This window comes from Dendropsophus ebraccatus, chromosome 12 (assembly GCF_027789765.1).
Source record: "Dendropsophus ebraccatus isolate aDenEbr1 chromosome 12, aDenEbr1.pat, whole genome shotgun sequence".
NCBI classification, from domain to species: Eukaryota; Metazoa; Chordata; class Amphibia; order Anura; family Hylidae; genus Dendropsophus; species Dendropsophus ebraccatus.
In genome coordinates, this window is record NC_091465.1 from 29517297 (window position 1) to 29531723 (window position 14427).

Sequence of the window (14427 nt, forward strand, 5' to 3'; positions counted from 1 at the left end):
CCAATCAGATTCCACCTTTCATTTTCTAAAGAGTCTGTGAGGAATGAAAGGTGGAATCTGATTGGTTGCTAGGGGCAACTGAGCCAGTTTCACTTTACACCATGTTTGATAAATCTCCCCCATAGTACATGTTTTTAGTAAGTAGACCCCCTTTCCCAACTATAGGTCCACACCCGGCAGAAGATTTCCATTGCTGACACCAACCTTTAACCACATCTTAAGTCATTTATAGCCTTGAAATGTTCCCTCTTTCATATAGTTTGCAAAAAATATACAATGTATTAATTAATTAAATGTTCCCTTTATAAGGTATGTGACACATATAGGGAAATCCAGGCACCATCCAGATACACTATACCAATGTTCTCCAACACTTGGCTCTCCAGCTGTTGCAAAACTACAATTCCGATTATGGGTCGATGGAAGTTCTGCAACAGCTGCGGATTTCTTCTTACATCAGCAAAGACTAGTCTACTCTATCTTACCCTTCAATATGAAGCCTCTTGCTATTATTGTGTGGTTTTATTATGTGTATGGGAGCTGCATTGCTTTCTGCATAAGACATAGAGCTGCATATAATCGGTAATCAATCTCCTTATGTCAAAAATATTAAATTAACACAAAAAAACTACAAGTAGTAGGAACAAATAAATATTTGGGTAATGTGTCCAATTCATCAATTTCCCATTTTGCAAATTGATTTTTCTATTGTCATCTGTATTGAAAACCAATTAACAGATTGATGAAATGTAAATTAAGAGGATTTACATGTTAATTCTAATAATTCTATTAGTACATTAAAATGAAATGATAAGACAATATATAATAAATCCCCTCTATTGTGTGCACGGCAGTATGATCATTGACCATTGATCGGTTTCATTATCAAGAAACTGATAATGTGTAATACATTAGTGTATGATTAGTGAGACTGCTCATGAATATGGTCTCCAATATAAAAAAAAAAAATAACCGTATCGTGAAGAACACGTGATGGCTTTAGAAATATACTGACATGAAATCAGGGCAGACTTTACTCTTTACTTTAGCTGACAACAGTAACAAACTTACCTTCACTGACAGAATTATTATAGCACGGTATCGTTTTATAGTATTAATGGTTATGAGCTAACCTAGCATACATAGGTCTCGCCAGGAGGGACATAATTCATGCATCATAATGGCTTTAATGAATAGGAAGGAGAAAGTGCAGTTACAGAATTACTTACTAGTTGTTGGAAAACTACAACTCCCAGCATGTCCCGAAAGCCTGTGGCGAGAGCCTTGTAATTTGTAACAGCTAGATAGCCACAGGTTTCTCTTCACATTCATGGGGGTGAAGAAGGTGACCATATTACATGACACAATGTTCTAGGGGAAGCAAGCGCCAACCTGGCAGCTCAGCACTCGCTTCTCCCTTGTCTCCACTCGCTGCCCCCTTGTTGTACACACAGGCAGTTAGTGGACAGTAGCAGGAGGTGCGCCCCGAACAATGATTATATCGTTTGGGTTGCCCATTGAAGTTAGTATTGGTCTGCTCCTATTACACGGAGGAACGAGCAGTTGACATTATTGTGATCTTTCAGCATGTCGGCTGATCACTGCTTTTCAATATGAGTTACTACAGTAAACAATATCGGCCTGAACGGCCAGTAATCAGCCAATTAAGGCTGATTTAGTGTAATAGGGCCTTAAGGAATAAGTTCTTGCTTACAGTGATTTTCACCAGAAAATCACATGAATCTTGTTTCCTGTTTTTTTTTTTTTTTTTTTTAAATCTACCCTGTAAGCTATGGGGCTGTTTTTCTAAAGCAATGCAAATGATGCCTCCAGCTCCACTAATAGATAAAACTTTAGAATCCATATTCAAACATGGTAAAATCCAGACACTGTCTGTAAAAACTGTACATGGCAGAGTGTTTTGGGGTAAAAACTTCTGAATTATGGCCCAACCCGCCCAAATCTGTAATCCAAATCTAAATGTGACCATACACCTTCACTAACTGGCAACAGACATCCGGCCTCCAGTTATCTCTACCTCCTGCCCACCGCCTCCCCATACACAGGATTGTATAGCATGGCCAAGCATTCCTGTGTTCTCTATGGGAAGGGGTAAACCGCATCAAGAGAGCTCTTGCTACAGTTATCTCTCTCTGAGCAAAGGGGTCGGGCGGTGAATTTTCATCACACCTGACCCCTTATCACCACCAACATCATTTGTTGGTGGTGGATCGGGAGAGCCCCATACACTTTAGAGCGGCGGGTATAACCGACTATAGTCTAAGTCTGATTATAAATATAGCAGACCTGCACAACTCTAATACCTTCACAGCACTTTCTTGTGCCTTTTATTGATTTGTAAGTATAGGTCTCTTGGGGTTGCTCATTCTCTATAAACATAGTGTATCCATAAGGTAAAGTATATAGAAAAAAAACGAGATGGCACTCACCAAGTTTTTGACCAAAAGGACTTCTTAACTCCTGGCTTACATCCTTTTGTGCAAGCCCCACAGTAGCTTACACAGAAGGATGTAAGCCAGGAATAAAGAGATCTTTTTGGTCACAAACTTGTTGAGTGCCATCTAATTTTTTTCTATATACTTTAACTATGGTCTAAGGTGAATGAGGACTTTAAGAGTATTTTTATTGTGGATTTTACGACTACCTGTCATCGATCACTGTTGGGTCCAGTCATCCCCTGCAGTGATTACAGTAGCTTGCATAGAAGGATGTAAGCCAGCAATAAAGAAGTCTTTTTGGTCACAAACTTGTTGAGTGCCATCTCTTTTTTTTCAATATATTTGACTATGGTCTAAGGTAAATGGGGACTTTAAGAGTATTTTTTATTGTGGATTTTACAACTACCTGTCATGGATTACTGTTGGGTCCCTTGCAATGGTCACATGTCTATTTTGAGATGGACCAGGAAGTATAAGGAAACAATGGGACCAAGAAACCATTGGAATTAGAGTGAAGGGGAATATTTCTCTATTTTACACCAGTCAGATAATTTAAAAAATATAAAAAAAAGTGGTAAAAGTTATAATATATCTGTCTCATAAAACCTTTTCCACAATCAGCTCCTCCCGCTTTATGACCTGCTCTCCACAGTTTGGATTACATCCAGGTTCCTTTTAATCTGTTTAATAGTGGCAAATGAAGCTAGATATAATTATACAGGCACTTCTTACACTTCAGCTGCCAAATTACTGATATTAGATGTTAGCTGTTACTGTTTACTATAGAGTTTTGGATAGTCCCCAGTTAGAAAAAAACAGAATGGTTAATTTCCCTTGATTTGATAGTAAGGCCAAAGGTTTAGAACAAAGTCTCTTTTCACTGTCTCCATTCTGCAGTACTGGACCGAGGAGTGCACCACGAGCGATCAGGGTCTACAGCAATAATGGCAGAGAAAACAGAAAATGAGGAATCTATGGAACCCATGGAGAGGAAAGGGGTGAGTGATGTTCCAAGACACCCCACATGGCATTTATGTCATATGTTTGTTTTTATTCTTTTAACTAGTTTTGTATCTACATTTATTTAAACTGAACTTTATCTCTGCTAATGGGGTTACTTAAGATTATACATAATAAAACTAGCTTGAGAAAATGTTATAAAGTAGTAAACCAAACATTACTTGGCTGTCAGATTCTCAGGGGCTCCAGAGTCAAGGTTCTGGTGGTCCCCACCTGTCTTTTACCTTTCCTGCAGTGGTGACTAGCAGGTCACTCCTGCACTGTGATGCTGGCAAATATGTCACTGCTGGACAGTGGGGGACTGAACAGGGGAGGATTGTTTGGTATTCTGACACATTTTATCATAGGTCTTCATTAAAGGAGAAGTCCGGCGAACATTTTTATGAAAGTATATAGTTATACAAATCACCAATATAGACTTATTATGGGAAATGCTTATAAAGTGCCTTTTTTCCTGCACTTACTACTGCATCAAGGCTTCACTTCCTGGATAACATTGTGATGTCACGACCCGACTCCCAGAGCTGTGCGGGCTGTGGCTGCTGGAGAGGATGATGGCAGGGGGACACTGAGGGACACAGGGCACTAGAGGGACACTGAGCATCCCTCTGCCATCATCCTCTCCAACAGCCACAGCCGCACAGCTCAGGGAGTTGGGTCGTGACATCTCTATTTTATCCAGGAAGTGACATCACCATGTTATCCAGGAAGTGAAGCCTTGATGCAGTAGTAAGTGCAGGAAAAAAAGCACTTTATGTGCATCTCCCATAATAAGTGTATATTGGTGATTTGTATAACTTTTGGGGACAATACAATAATTTAATTGTCAGGAATGTGCAGTGAGCCTGCTGTGAACTGGGCCTGTTTTTACTTTTTGTCTGACACCCGTTTTCCTTTTCAGCCTCCTGGCAATGCAGGAGTTACACTGTTTTTTTGCTAGCCTTGCAGCTGAGCAGTGGTTTTTGATTGACACATGCTTCTGCCTTTCCGGAACCTTAAGGATTAGAGCGCTGGTCCAATGGGGATCTGGACAGGGCTCTTGATCCTCATAAATAAAAGCAGAGCCAGTTAATTTCCTGCTGGCAATTAAGGTTCATACCCTGATCCCAGCTCCTCCTGTCTACTCCTACGATCCCCGTTTCTAATTCCTTGTTTGCTTGACTTGTTACCTGACCTCCCGCTTGACCTCCTGACTATCCGTTTGATTACTGATTATGTACTGCGTTGCCTGTTTGGTTCTGACTTGGCTTGTTGACTTTCCCTTGTTGTGTTTGTCTGTCTGTCTAGTTCTGTGTTTCAACTATATAGTGTAGAGCACGTCTTCGTGGTTGTCCGCGGCTGCCTAGGGCCGATTGAGGCAAGTAGGTAGGGACAGTTGGTGGGTTCAGGCTTAGGGCCCACTGTCTCATCTTGTCCCTACCTCCCGGTCCAGACATTAATGCAAATTTTTGCTGGACTTCCCCTTTAAATTTTGTTTAGTTTCTCTTCTGCCTTCACAGTTTACTGTGTGAGCTCTATTTTCTCTTTACATTTCTGTACAAACTATATCATTCTCCCTTGCAAACTTCCTTTTTCGTGCTTGTCTCTACAACTTGCGTGAGATGTTCTTGACATATTCTCCCCCTCTGTACATTGAGCTTGTGTGTAACCTCCTCCCTCTCCCTGCTGATAGATCTAACACAGAGAACGCACCTGATAAATTTACCATTCTGTGGTTAGCAGCTAAAAGCTAGGAAATATTTCAGAAAGACTATAGAGAAATAAATGAACAATAAAAATTTAGTGGAAAGGTGTCCATAGCTTTTAAAAAAGAACCCCAACATTAAACACTTTTTCCCTACTGATATACAATTTATAGCAAGCAAGCCCCAGCAACCTATGAGTGTGCAGTATTATGTATATATATATATTAAAAAACATACCATGAGGAAGAAAGGATTAGTGGCAGCTAAGTGTAATAGTCCCTCAAACAAAGACTTTTGTATGGTCATGGTTGCTTTGTGGCTGGCTGTTCGTCCCTCTGTGGTGGTCTGCACAATGATAGTCCTTGACCCTGGGGTATACTAAGAGAAGGTGTCGGTGATGGTGTACCTGTGTTTCTGTGTGCAATTACCCAATCCAGACATGCAGGTACCAGCAATGAACTTTACTTGGGATCCTCCCCAGTTGTGACGTCACCACAACTCGGGGGAAAATGTCCCAAGGCTGCTCCCACTGCTTACCGCGGGCGTGGGAAGAGGAAGGCCATATTTGTAATCAATTTCCCCTCTGCCCCCGTCAGCTGCCTGATTTTATAAATCAACAGACATCTCCTTTAATAGTGATGCTTTACACTGGTTTCAGCCCTCAGGGGAGAAAGGGTTGGACTTGGGAGATTCCCTCCTTAGAACATTCTGATAGCTTTTAGCAGAAGCATGACTGAGGGAAGGTCATGTGACCAAAATCTCTTGCATCCTGCGCATTATCTACCTGTGGTGTCATTTGTCAATTAAACATACCTGGGATTCTGAAATAATAGCAACTTCTCATTGGTCATTATGGGCCTCATTTACTAACAATGCGTCAATTTTAAGTCGTTCTGTTGTCGTTTGTAACAGTTTTTTTTTTGTGTGTGCAAAATCCATTAATCTGGCGCAAGCCCATTGTAAATCTGTAAGGTTTTGTACAGGACAAAACTAAAACTCAACCATTCCCACCACCCTAGAAGTGGCTAGTTTTTAGAATAGAAAACCCATAAAAAAAGACGGTTTGCTTAATAAATCTGTTCATTGTGGCAGGTCCTAAAGGACACGCCCACTTGTCGGGTTTTATGTAGCACAGCTTTAGTAAATATGCCGTAACACTAAACTGAATGGAAAAATAGACAAAAAAACTGACAATTTGCTGCCAGAAAGAACTTAGTAAATCAGGCCCTATATCTTTATATGTTCCTGTTCTGAGCTTGTGTTTGGTGACTGCCCTTTGTATTATTATAATATTTTGCCTTCTATTTGATTCACAGAAACTAACATCAACCCTTCTTCTTGTGACCCTGGTGGCCACCATTGGATCATCTTTCCAGTATGGTTATAACGTGGCTTCAGTAAATTCTCCTGCTCCTGTGAGTTCCCACACTTAAAGAGTATTACAAGGAAATTACTAGAATATCCCCTTTAAGTAGCAGCTTAATTCTAGATGGTGCATAAATGGTAAAAATTAATAGGAAACTTACTCAATGACCCGAGCTGCTACATTTATGTCAGGTGTTAATTAGGTACTCATACTATATAGACCTAGTAACCGGTATATGATGCTAATGAACATTTAGTTGTTATTTTGTAACTGGGGTCTAGGAAGAAAGGATATGCAAAATAGCTCTCACACCTCTTGAGCAAAGAGACGTCCCTTCAAGTCAAGTCTCGCTCAGTCAAGAAGCCTTGGAACCTTAAATGGGGATTTTATGCCAAGCCAAACAATCCCTCCAAAAGGAAGGATTGCCCATCTGCATACAGCTGTTTCGGGGTGTTTGCCCCTCATCAGTGCAGAGCAGGGTGATGGCTGGCTAGTGAGAGGTCTATCGACAAGGGACAAAGGGGTAGTGACTCTCCTTAAGGAGAGCCCGTCATAAAGATGTGTGGAGACTTACAAACCATTACTGCTCCACTGAGAATTCTGGGAAGAAAGGATATGCATAGTAGCTCTCACACCACAAAGAGATGTCCCGTCAAGTCAAGGAGCCTTAGAACATTGACTGGGGTTAAGCATTTCAATAATGGGTTACAATAAAAGGAAAACTGTCAGCAGGTTAGAAGAATCTAACCTGCTGATATCTTCCAGAAGCGCATGGGGGCGGATTGGTGCACTGGCAGCAATTTGCTCATTGTTGATGGCATCTTTGGCATCATTGTTAATTGTTCTCAAGTCTTTCAGGGTAAACACTCATCATTCACAGTGTATAGATATTAACGCAATTACGATCGCTCACAGTATATCGATATTAACACAATTACGATCATATCAATTGCGTTTGCTAAACAAGCGCTTAAGCGATTTATCTGTATGTGTGAAAGGACCCTTACTCTCATCCTTCGCGCCCCATGTGCTATTGGGAGATTCTTCTAACCTGCTGGGTTTTCCTATACACTGTGCAGTTATGTTACATCTATGTTTTTTATGAAGAGGGATCGTCCGAGATTACATTTTTCCGATTTCTGAAAACATATTTTATCAGTCTAATAGCTACAAAAGGAGAACTAGAAGTGTTTGAGAATGAATTTAAAGGGACTCTTTCACCTCCAAAACACTTTCTAAATTTAGGGTTATCAGTTGATAGATTTAACAAAGTTAATTCTGAATCTGCAATTTTTCTCTCTCTATGCACTTGCATTGCTTTGCTATAAGCCCACAAATGAAGGAGTCTAAGTAGTTCTCTCCATTCTGTTCTTGAGCTATGTAGTCCTCTCTAGGCGACAACATACCCAGTTTGCTGGCTTACAGCTTAGGGCTATGCTCACACTACGTATTAGACCGGCCGTTCCATGACCCCGGCCGGGTCACGGAACGGGCGGTCTCTGGCCGGATCATCTCGGCCGGTACTTAAGTACCGGCCGGGTGATCTTTCTGGCCGCAGAGCTCTGATGCAGGCGCATCAGCGTGCGCCCGCATCAGAGCTTACCATAGCCCACAGCCGCTCGCTTCACTGTGTGAACTGACAGGTCTTTCTGCGGCCGGAATTCACTGAATTCCGGCCACAGAAAACTGACCTGTCAGTTTTTTCCGGCGCCGCACAGATCCCGGCCAGAGCGCATACGATGTGTGTACGCTCCGGTCGGGATCCCATTGCACACAAGGCATTGTCCACACCGCAAAACTACCCCCGTAGTTCTGCGGTGAGAACTACGGCCGTAGTTTTACGTAGTGTGAACATAGCCTTGAAATGCAACATACAAATTACAGATTAGAAATCAGCATTATTTATCCGATTTACAGATGAATTTAGTTTAGGGGTTGAGGTAGGAGGGTTAAAGGTGACAGAGTCCCTTTAAGGAATCACATATACTAGTACAACAGGATCAGCAAAAGCATGGCCAGGATGGGACATTCGCCTGTAATATGCTTATGTAAAACTGACCTTATACTCAGTGTATGTAATTATTAAAACTAATCAATAGCTGTCCAAAGAGTATGTTATTATCAACCATATCATAGCAACAGGTCAAATTACAGACAACATATGTTTGGTTTTCAGTAGATGCAGTCACAGGGATAACTAACAAAGAAACAGAGCATTAGCGCCATCTAGTGGATATCCTGAAAATAACCATTTTCTTTGTATGTAGTCACTAAAGCTTTTTCGATTTCTTTTTAGTACATGAAAGACTTTTATAATGAAACTTTTCGTCAACGTTATAACGAGTCAATGAGTACTGACCTCAGTACTATACTTTGGTCTCTTACTGTCTCTTTATATCCACTGGGTGGATTCTTTGGGTCCTTAATGGTGGGGCCTTTAGTCACCAAAATTGGCAGGTGAGTGTGTCTGTAACTTGTGAATTAAGCATCACATATAATTCATACAACAATTATTTTGACTTGGTGAAATTTCCTGATATTGTTTTTTACTTCAGTGATGGGAAGCAGTCAAAAAGTACAAAATGTATTACTCTGATCCTATAACATTACTACTGCCCCATTCTAGAGAGATGGGAAACAGTCAAAGGTTCCTATAACACTACTACTGCCCTATTCTAGTGCCAGCACAGTGTCTGACCTACACCAGTGACATCTCCAATCACCATAATAAAAGTAACACTTATGGTTCCCATATGGATACCAACTTTAGTGCCCCACCACAATATCACTGTTACCTATTTTACATATCCTAAGGCTCAACCCTTATGACTTAAACTGATAGCTGAATGCACCAATATATCGTCTGGTGTATATGGTAAACATACCCATAGATCCTCATTATCCAATGGAGGCCAAAAGGGTGTCATTTTGATGGTTTATGTTGGGGTTTATGTTAATTTGAACTATTCCATAGACAGAACATTAGGAGACAGAGAGAAGACAGAGATATTCTATTTGTAGTCAGATAGAACAATACTGTGGATCTACTATGTGTAAGCGTGGGCTGTTTGATGTAAATGAACAAAACCTTTGTCATCTCCAGAAAAGGCACATTACTTCTGAACAACATCTTTTCCATCATCCCAGCAATTTTAATGGGAACCAGTGTTCTGGCCAAGTCTTTTGAAGTTATAATTTTCAGTCGATTGGTGATAGGCATCTGTGCAGGTAAGAAATTAGGGACAAATAAAGATATAAGAGAGTAAACTAAATATGTCAGGATGATCCCTTGCTACATGAAGCTTTGATCAGCTCTTATCCGTAGACGTAGCTCCAGCGGCTAATAATCTGGTTGCATCATTTCAATGACTGGCTGTGTAATGGATGATTTAAGTCTGGCAGAATAGGCAAAAGAGTCAGTGGAGCCTATACACAGGACTAGTCAGATATCTCTTCCGGGAAGGACCTAGAAGAGGAGTGGCTCCTGTAGGGAGACCACCAAAACCACCATATGAAGTGGCCCTTTCAGTAAATATCCATTTTTATTAGGAGCCTAAGGACATGACAGGGGAAATACCAAAGTCAGGTATGAGACACACTATTTGGTCTGATTTATAGAGGAGGCTCTTAAGCATGTTATCACTGCCTAAGATGTCTATATACCTTAAAGGGACTCTGTCACCTCCAAAACACCCTCTAAACTTAAAGTGACTGTACCACCAGGCCCAGGCTGAAGCACGGGAGACGGGCCAACCCCAGTGTGACCCCAGTGTGCAGCGGCACTCCAGTTGGGAAACGCTGGTATAGTAAGTGCAAAAACCAAGTTACTCTTAAACCAATGTACCACTGTACTTGCGTTCCTTTGCTATAAACTCACAAATTAAGGAGTCTAGGTAGTCCTCTCCATTATATTTTTGATCTTCTCTATGCATCAACATGACCAGTTTATATGCTTACAATGGTGAAATACAAAGGAGTGAAAATATATAAATTACAGATTTGGAATCAGCATCCTTTCTCCTACTTATAGATGACTTTAGTTTAGGGTTTCGAGGAGGGTGATTGGAGGTGACAGAGTCACTTAATAAGGCGGTTCAGGGAAGAAACAGAGTGCTGCACCTCACACCTATGGCTGATACTAGTGCCGCTTGGCTAAATAAAAAACACATCAGAATTTTGTGTATGAATTGATCAAGCCATACTGCCCCATGTACCTCGTGTACCTCGGTATCTGATACACATGGGTCCCTACACTAAGTCCACACCGTGCCAGTCAGTGGCCACCAACCCCGCAGGCGTGCACAGCCAGGGAACGGGGGCCATGGGACGGCCCTGCGACCCCCATGCCACAGGACCAGACCCAAAAACACCACACCAGAACCCGGCCAGCACCGCCGGCGGAGAAGGTCGCCCCCAAGCAGCACAAGTCTGGATAAGGTATTGCGCTCACCATAGCTGCAGCAAACAGAATGGGAAAAAACAGGAGGGATTAAAACCATGTGCACTCAGGTGTCTCCTGCTAATTGCGGTCATGTGGGTCTCACCAGGAGGAGTGCAATACACGGAGAAAAGAGAGAAACAAAATGCGGTTCAGGGAAGAAACAGAGTGCTGCACCTCACACCTATGGCTGATACTAGTGCCGCTTGGCTAAATAAAAAACACATCAGAATTTTGTGTATGAATTGATCAAGCCATACTGCCCCATGTACCTCGTGCCGGTATCTGATACACATCGGTCCCTACACTAAGTCCACACCGTGCCAGTCAGTGGCCACCAACCCCGCAGGCGTGCACAGCCAGGGAACGGGGGCCATGGGACGGCCCTGCGACCCCCATGCCACAGGACCAGACCCAAAAACACCACACCAGAACCCGGCCAGCACCGCCGGCGGAGAAGGTCGCCCCCAAGCAGCACAAGTCTGGATAAGGTATTGCGCTCACCATAGCTGCAGCAAACAGAATGGGAAAAAACAGGAGGGATTAAAACCATGTGCACTCAGGTGTCTCCTGCTAATTGCGGTCATGTGGGTCTCACCAGGAGGAGTGCAATACACGGAGAAAAGAGAGAAACAAAATGCGGTTCAGGGAAGAAACAGAGTGCTGCACCTCACACCTATGGCTGATACTAGTGCCGCTTGGCTAAATAAAAAACACATCAGAATTTTGTGTATGAATTGATCAAGCCATACTGCCCCATGTACCTCGTGCCGGTATCTGATACACATGGGTCCCTACACTAAGTCCACACCGTGCCAGTCAGTGGCCACCAACCCCGCAGGCGTGCACAGCCAGGGAACGGGGGCCATGGGACGGCCCTGCGACCCCCATGCCACAGGACCAGACCCAAAAACACCACACCAGAACCCGGCCAGCACCGCCGGCGGAGAAGGTCGCCCCCAAGCAGCACAAGTCTGGATAAGGTATTGCGCTCACCATAGCTGCAGCAAACAGAATGGGAAAAAACAGGAGGGATTAAAACCATGTGCACTCAGGTGTCTCCTGCTAATTGCGGTCATGTGGGTCTCACCAGGAGGAGTGCAATACACGGAGAAAAGAGAGAAACAAAATGCGGTTCAGGGAAGAAACAGAGTGCTGCACCTCACACCTATGGCTGATACTAGTGCCGCTTGGCTAAATAAAAAACACATCAGAATTTTGTGTATGAATTGATCAAGCCATACTGCCCCATGTACCTCGTGCCGGTATCTGATACACATGGGTCCCTACACTAAGTCCACACCGTGCCAGTCAGTGGCCACCAACCCCGCAGGCGTGCACAGCCAGGGAACGGGGGCCATGGGACGGCCCTGCGACCCCCATGCCACAGGACCAGACCCAAAAACACCACACCAGAACCCGGCCAGCACCGCCGGCGGAGAAGGTCGCCCCCAAGCAGCACAAGTCTGGATAAGGTATTGCGCTCACCATAGCTGCAGCAAACAGAATGGGAAAAAACAGGAGGGATTAAAACCATGTGCACTCAGGTGTCTCCTGCTAATTGCGGTCATGTGGGTCTCACCAGGAGGAGTGCAATACACGGAGAAAAGAGAGAAACAAAATGCGGTTCAGGGAAAAAACAGAGTGCTGCACCTCACACCTATGGCTGATACTAGTGCCGCTTGGCTAAATAAAAAACACATCAGAATTTTGTGTATGAGGTACACGAGGTACATGGGGCAGTGTGGCTTGATCAATTCACATACAGAATTCTGATGTTTTTTATGCAGCCGAGAGGTACTAGTATCAGCCATAGGTGCGAGGTGCAGCACTCTTTTTCTTCCCTGAACCGTATTTTGTTTCTCTCTTTTCTCCGTGTTTTGCACTCCTCCTGGTGAGACCCACATGACCGCAATTAGCAGGAGACACCTGAGTGCTCATGGTTTTAATCCCTCCTGTCTGTCCCATTCTATCTTTGATAGCTATGGTGAGTGCAATACCTTATCCAGACTTGTGCTGTTTGGGGGCAGCTTCCTCCGCCGGTGGTGCTGGCTGGGTTTTGGTGTGGCATTTTTGGGTCTGGTCCTGTGGCATGGGGGTTGCAGGGCCGTTCCATGGCCTCCCTTCCCTGACTGTGCACGCCTGCGGGGGTGGTGGTCGCTGACCGGCACAATGTGGACTTAGTGTAGGGACCCATGTGTATCAGATACCTGCACGAGGTACATGGGGCAGTGTGGCTTGATCAATTCACATACAGAATTCTGATGTTTTTTATGCAGCCGAGAGGTACTAGTATCAGCCATAGGTGCGAGGTGCAGCACTCTTTTTCTTCCCTGAACCGTCACTTAATAAGGCATATGAAAAAATTGCATGAACATTACTTCCATATCTTACTTCTTATTCCACAGGTCTGTCCTCCAATGTTGTCCCAATGTACCTCGGTGAGATGTCCCCTAAGAATCTCCGTGGAGGTATTGGTGTGATGCCACAGCTGTTGATCACTATCGGTATCCTCATAGCACAGATATTTGGAATCCAGTTCATCCTTGGAAATGCACATGGTGAGAAATGTTAGTTAAAGGGTTATTCAGGATTAGAAAAAAAAAACAGAAACAGCAACACTCTTGTCACTAGTTTAGATATGGTTTTAGAGCTTAGTTCTATTGAAGTGAATAGAGATAAATTGTAATACCACACACAATCTGAGGACAGAGATGGTGCTGTTTTTGTAAGAAAGTAACTGTGCCTTTTCTGATGCTTATAACCAGGGCCGGATTAAGGTTGGTGGAGGCCCCGGGCGACAATCCCCCCCCCCAAAAAAAAATAAAAATAAACTATACCGCGATCTATACAGATGGCTGCTTATTGTAGGTGACTTAGCACAGACCCCTCCTCGCTCCTGGCTGTATAGATCAGCATCCTCTTCTGTTATGCACGTGGTCACTAGAGGCTGAAGTACAGGGGAAGATGCCAGGCCCTAGAGACAGGAGCGGGGGGTGGGGGGTGGGGGGTGGGTTAGGACTAAGTATCAGAATGTATTCCTACATTGTGTTTGTGTTAATAACACAATGTGAGAACATAGCACTTTCTGTGCGCTGTTGCCCACTGTGTTAGGGCCCTATTACATGGCCTGATATCCTGGGTAAGCAGCACCGTTCTGCTAGGGTTCAAGCTGGTGGGGGCTCCTAAGTGGTAGAGGCCCCGGGGCACGTGCCCCTGGTGCCCTCCCTTCAATCGGCCCTGCTTATAACCCCTTAAGAAACCTCTCCAGCTCATTCTGTATTGTCACATTATCCATATGCATTATAATATCACTCATTTCTTTAAGATAAGGCTCCTCAGTGCTTTACATTTTAAGCCATTTAGTAGTAGATATTCTATTGTGCTCTGGACGATAATTGGCTCCAGTGAAAGTGTCAGGGATCAGCCGAGGATCAGGAAAAGTTAACTGATCACATG

The 14427-nt window shown here is 43.5% G+C and overlaps 1 protein-coding gene across 2 annotated transcripts in view; it reads left to right on the top strand.

The window, feature by feature from the left end:
- Window positions 1–14427, top strand: part of LOC138769946 (solute carrier family 2, facilitated glucose transporter member 5-like) — a 38150-nt gene that overhangs the window by 16350 nt on the left and 7373 nt on the right. For both annotated transcript variants that reach the window (XM_069948718.1, XM_069948719.1), the window contains exons 2-6: window positions 3357–3457; window positions 6481–6579; window positions 8827–8987; window positions 9634–9758; window positions 13377–13529. In XM_069948718.1, coding sequence (XP_069804819.1) covers window positions 3357–3457; window positions 6481–6579; window positions 8827–8987; window positions 9634–9758; window positions 13377–13529 — 639 coding nt within the window. The remainder of the gene's footprint in view (window positions 1–3356; window positions 3458–6480; window positions 6580–8826; window positions 8988–9633; window positions 9759–13376; window positions 13530–14427) is intronic.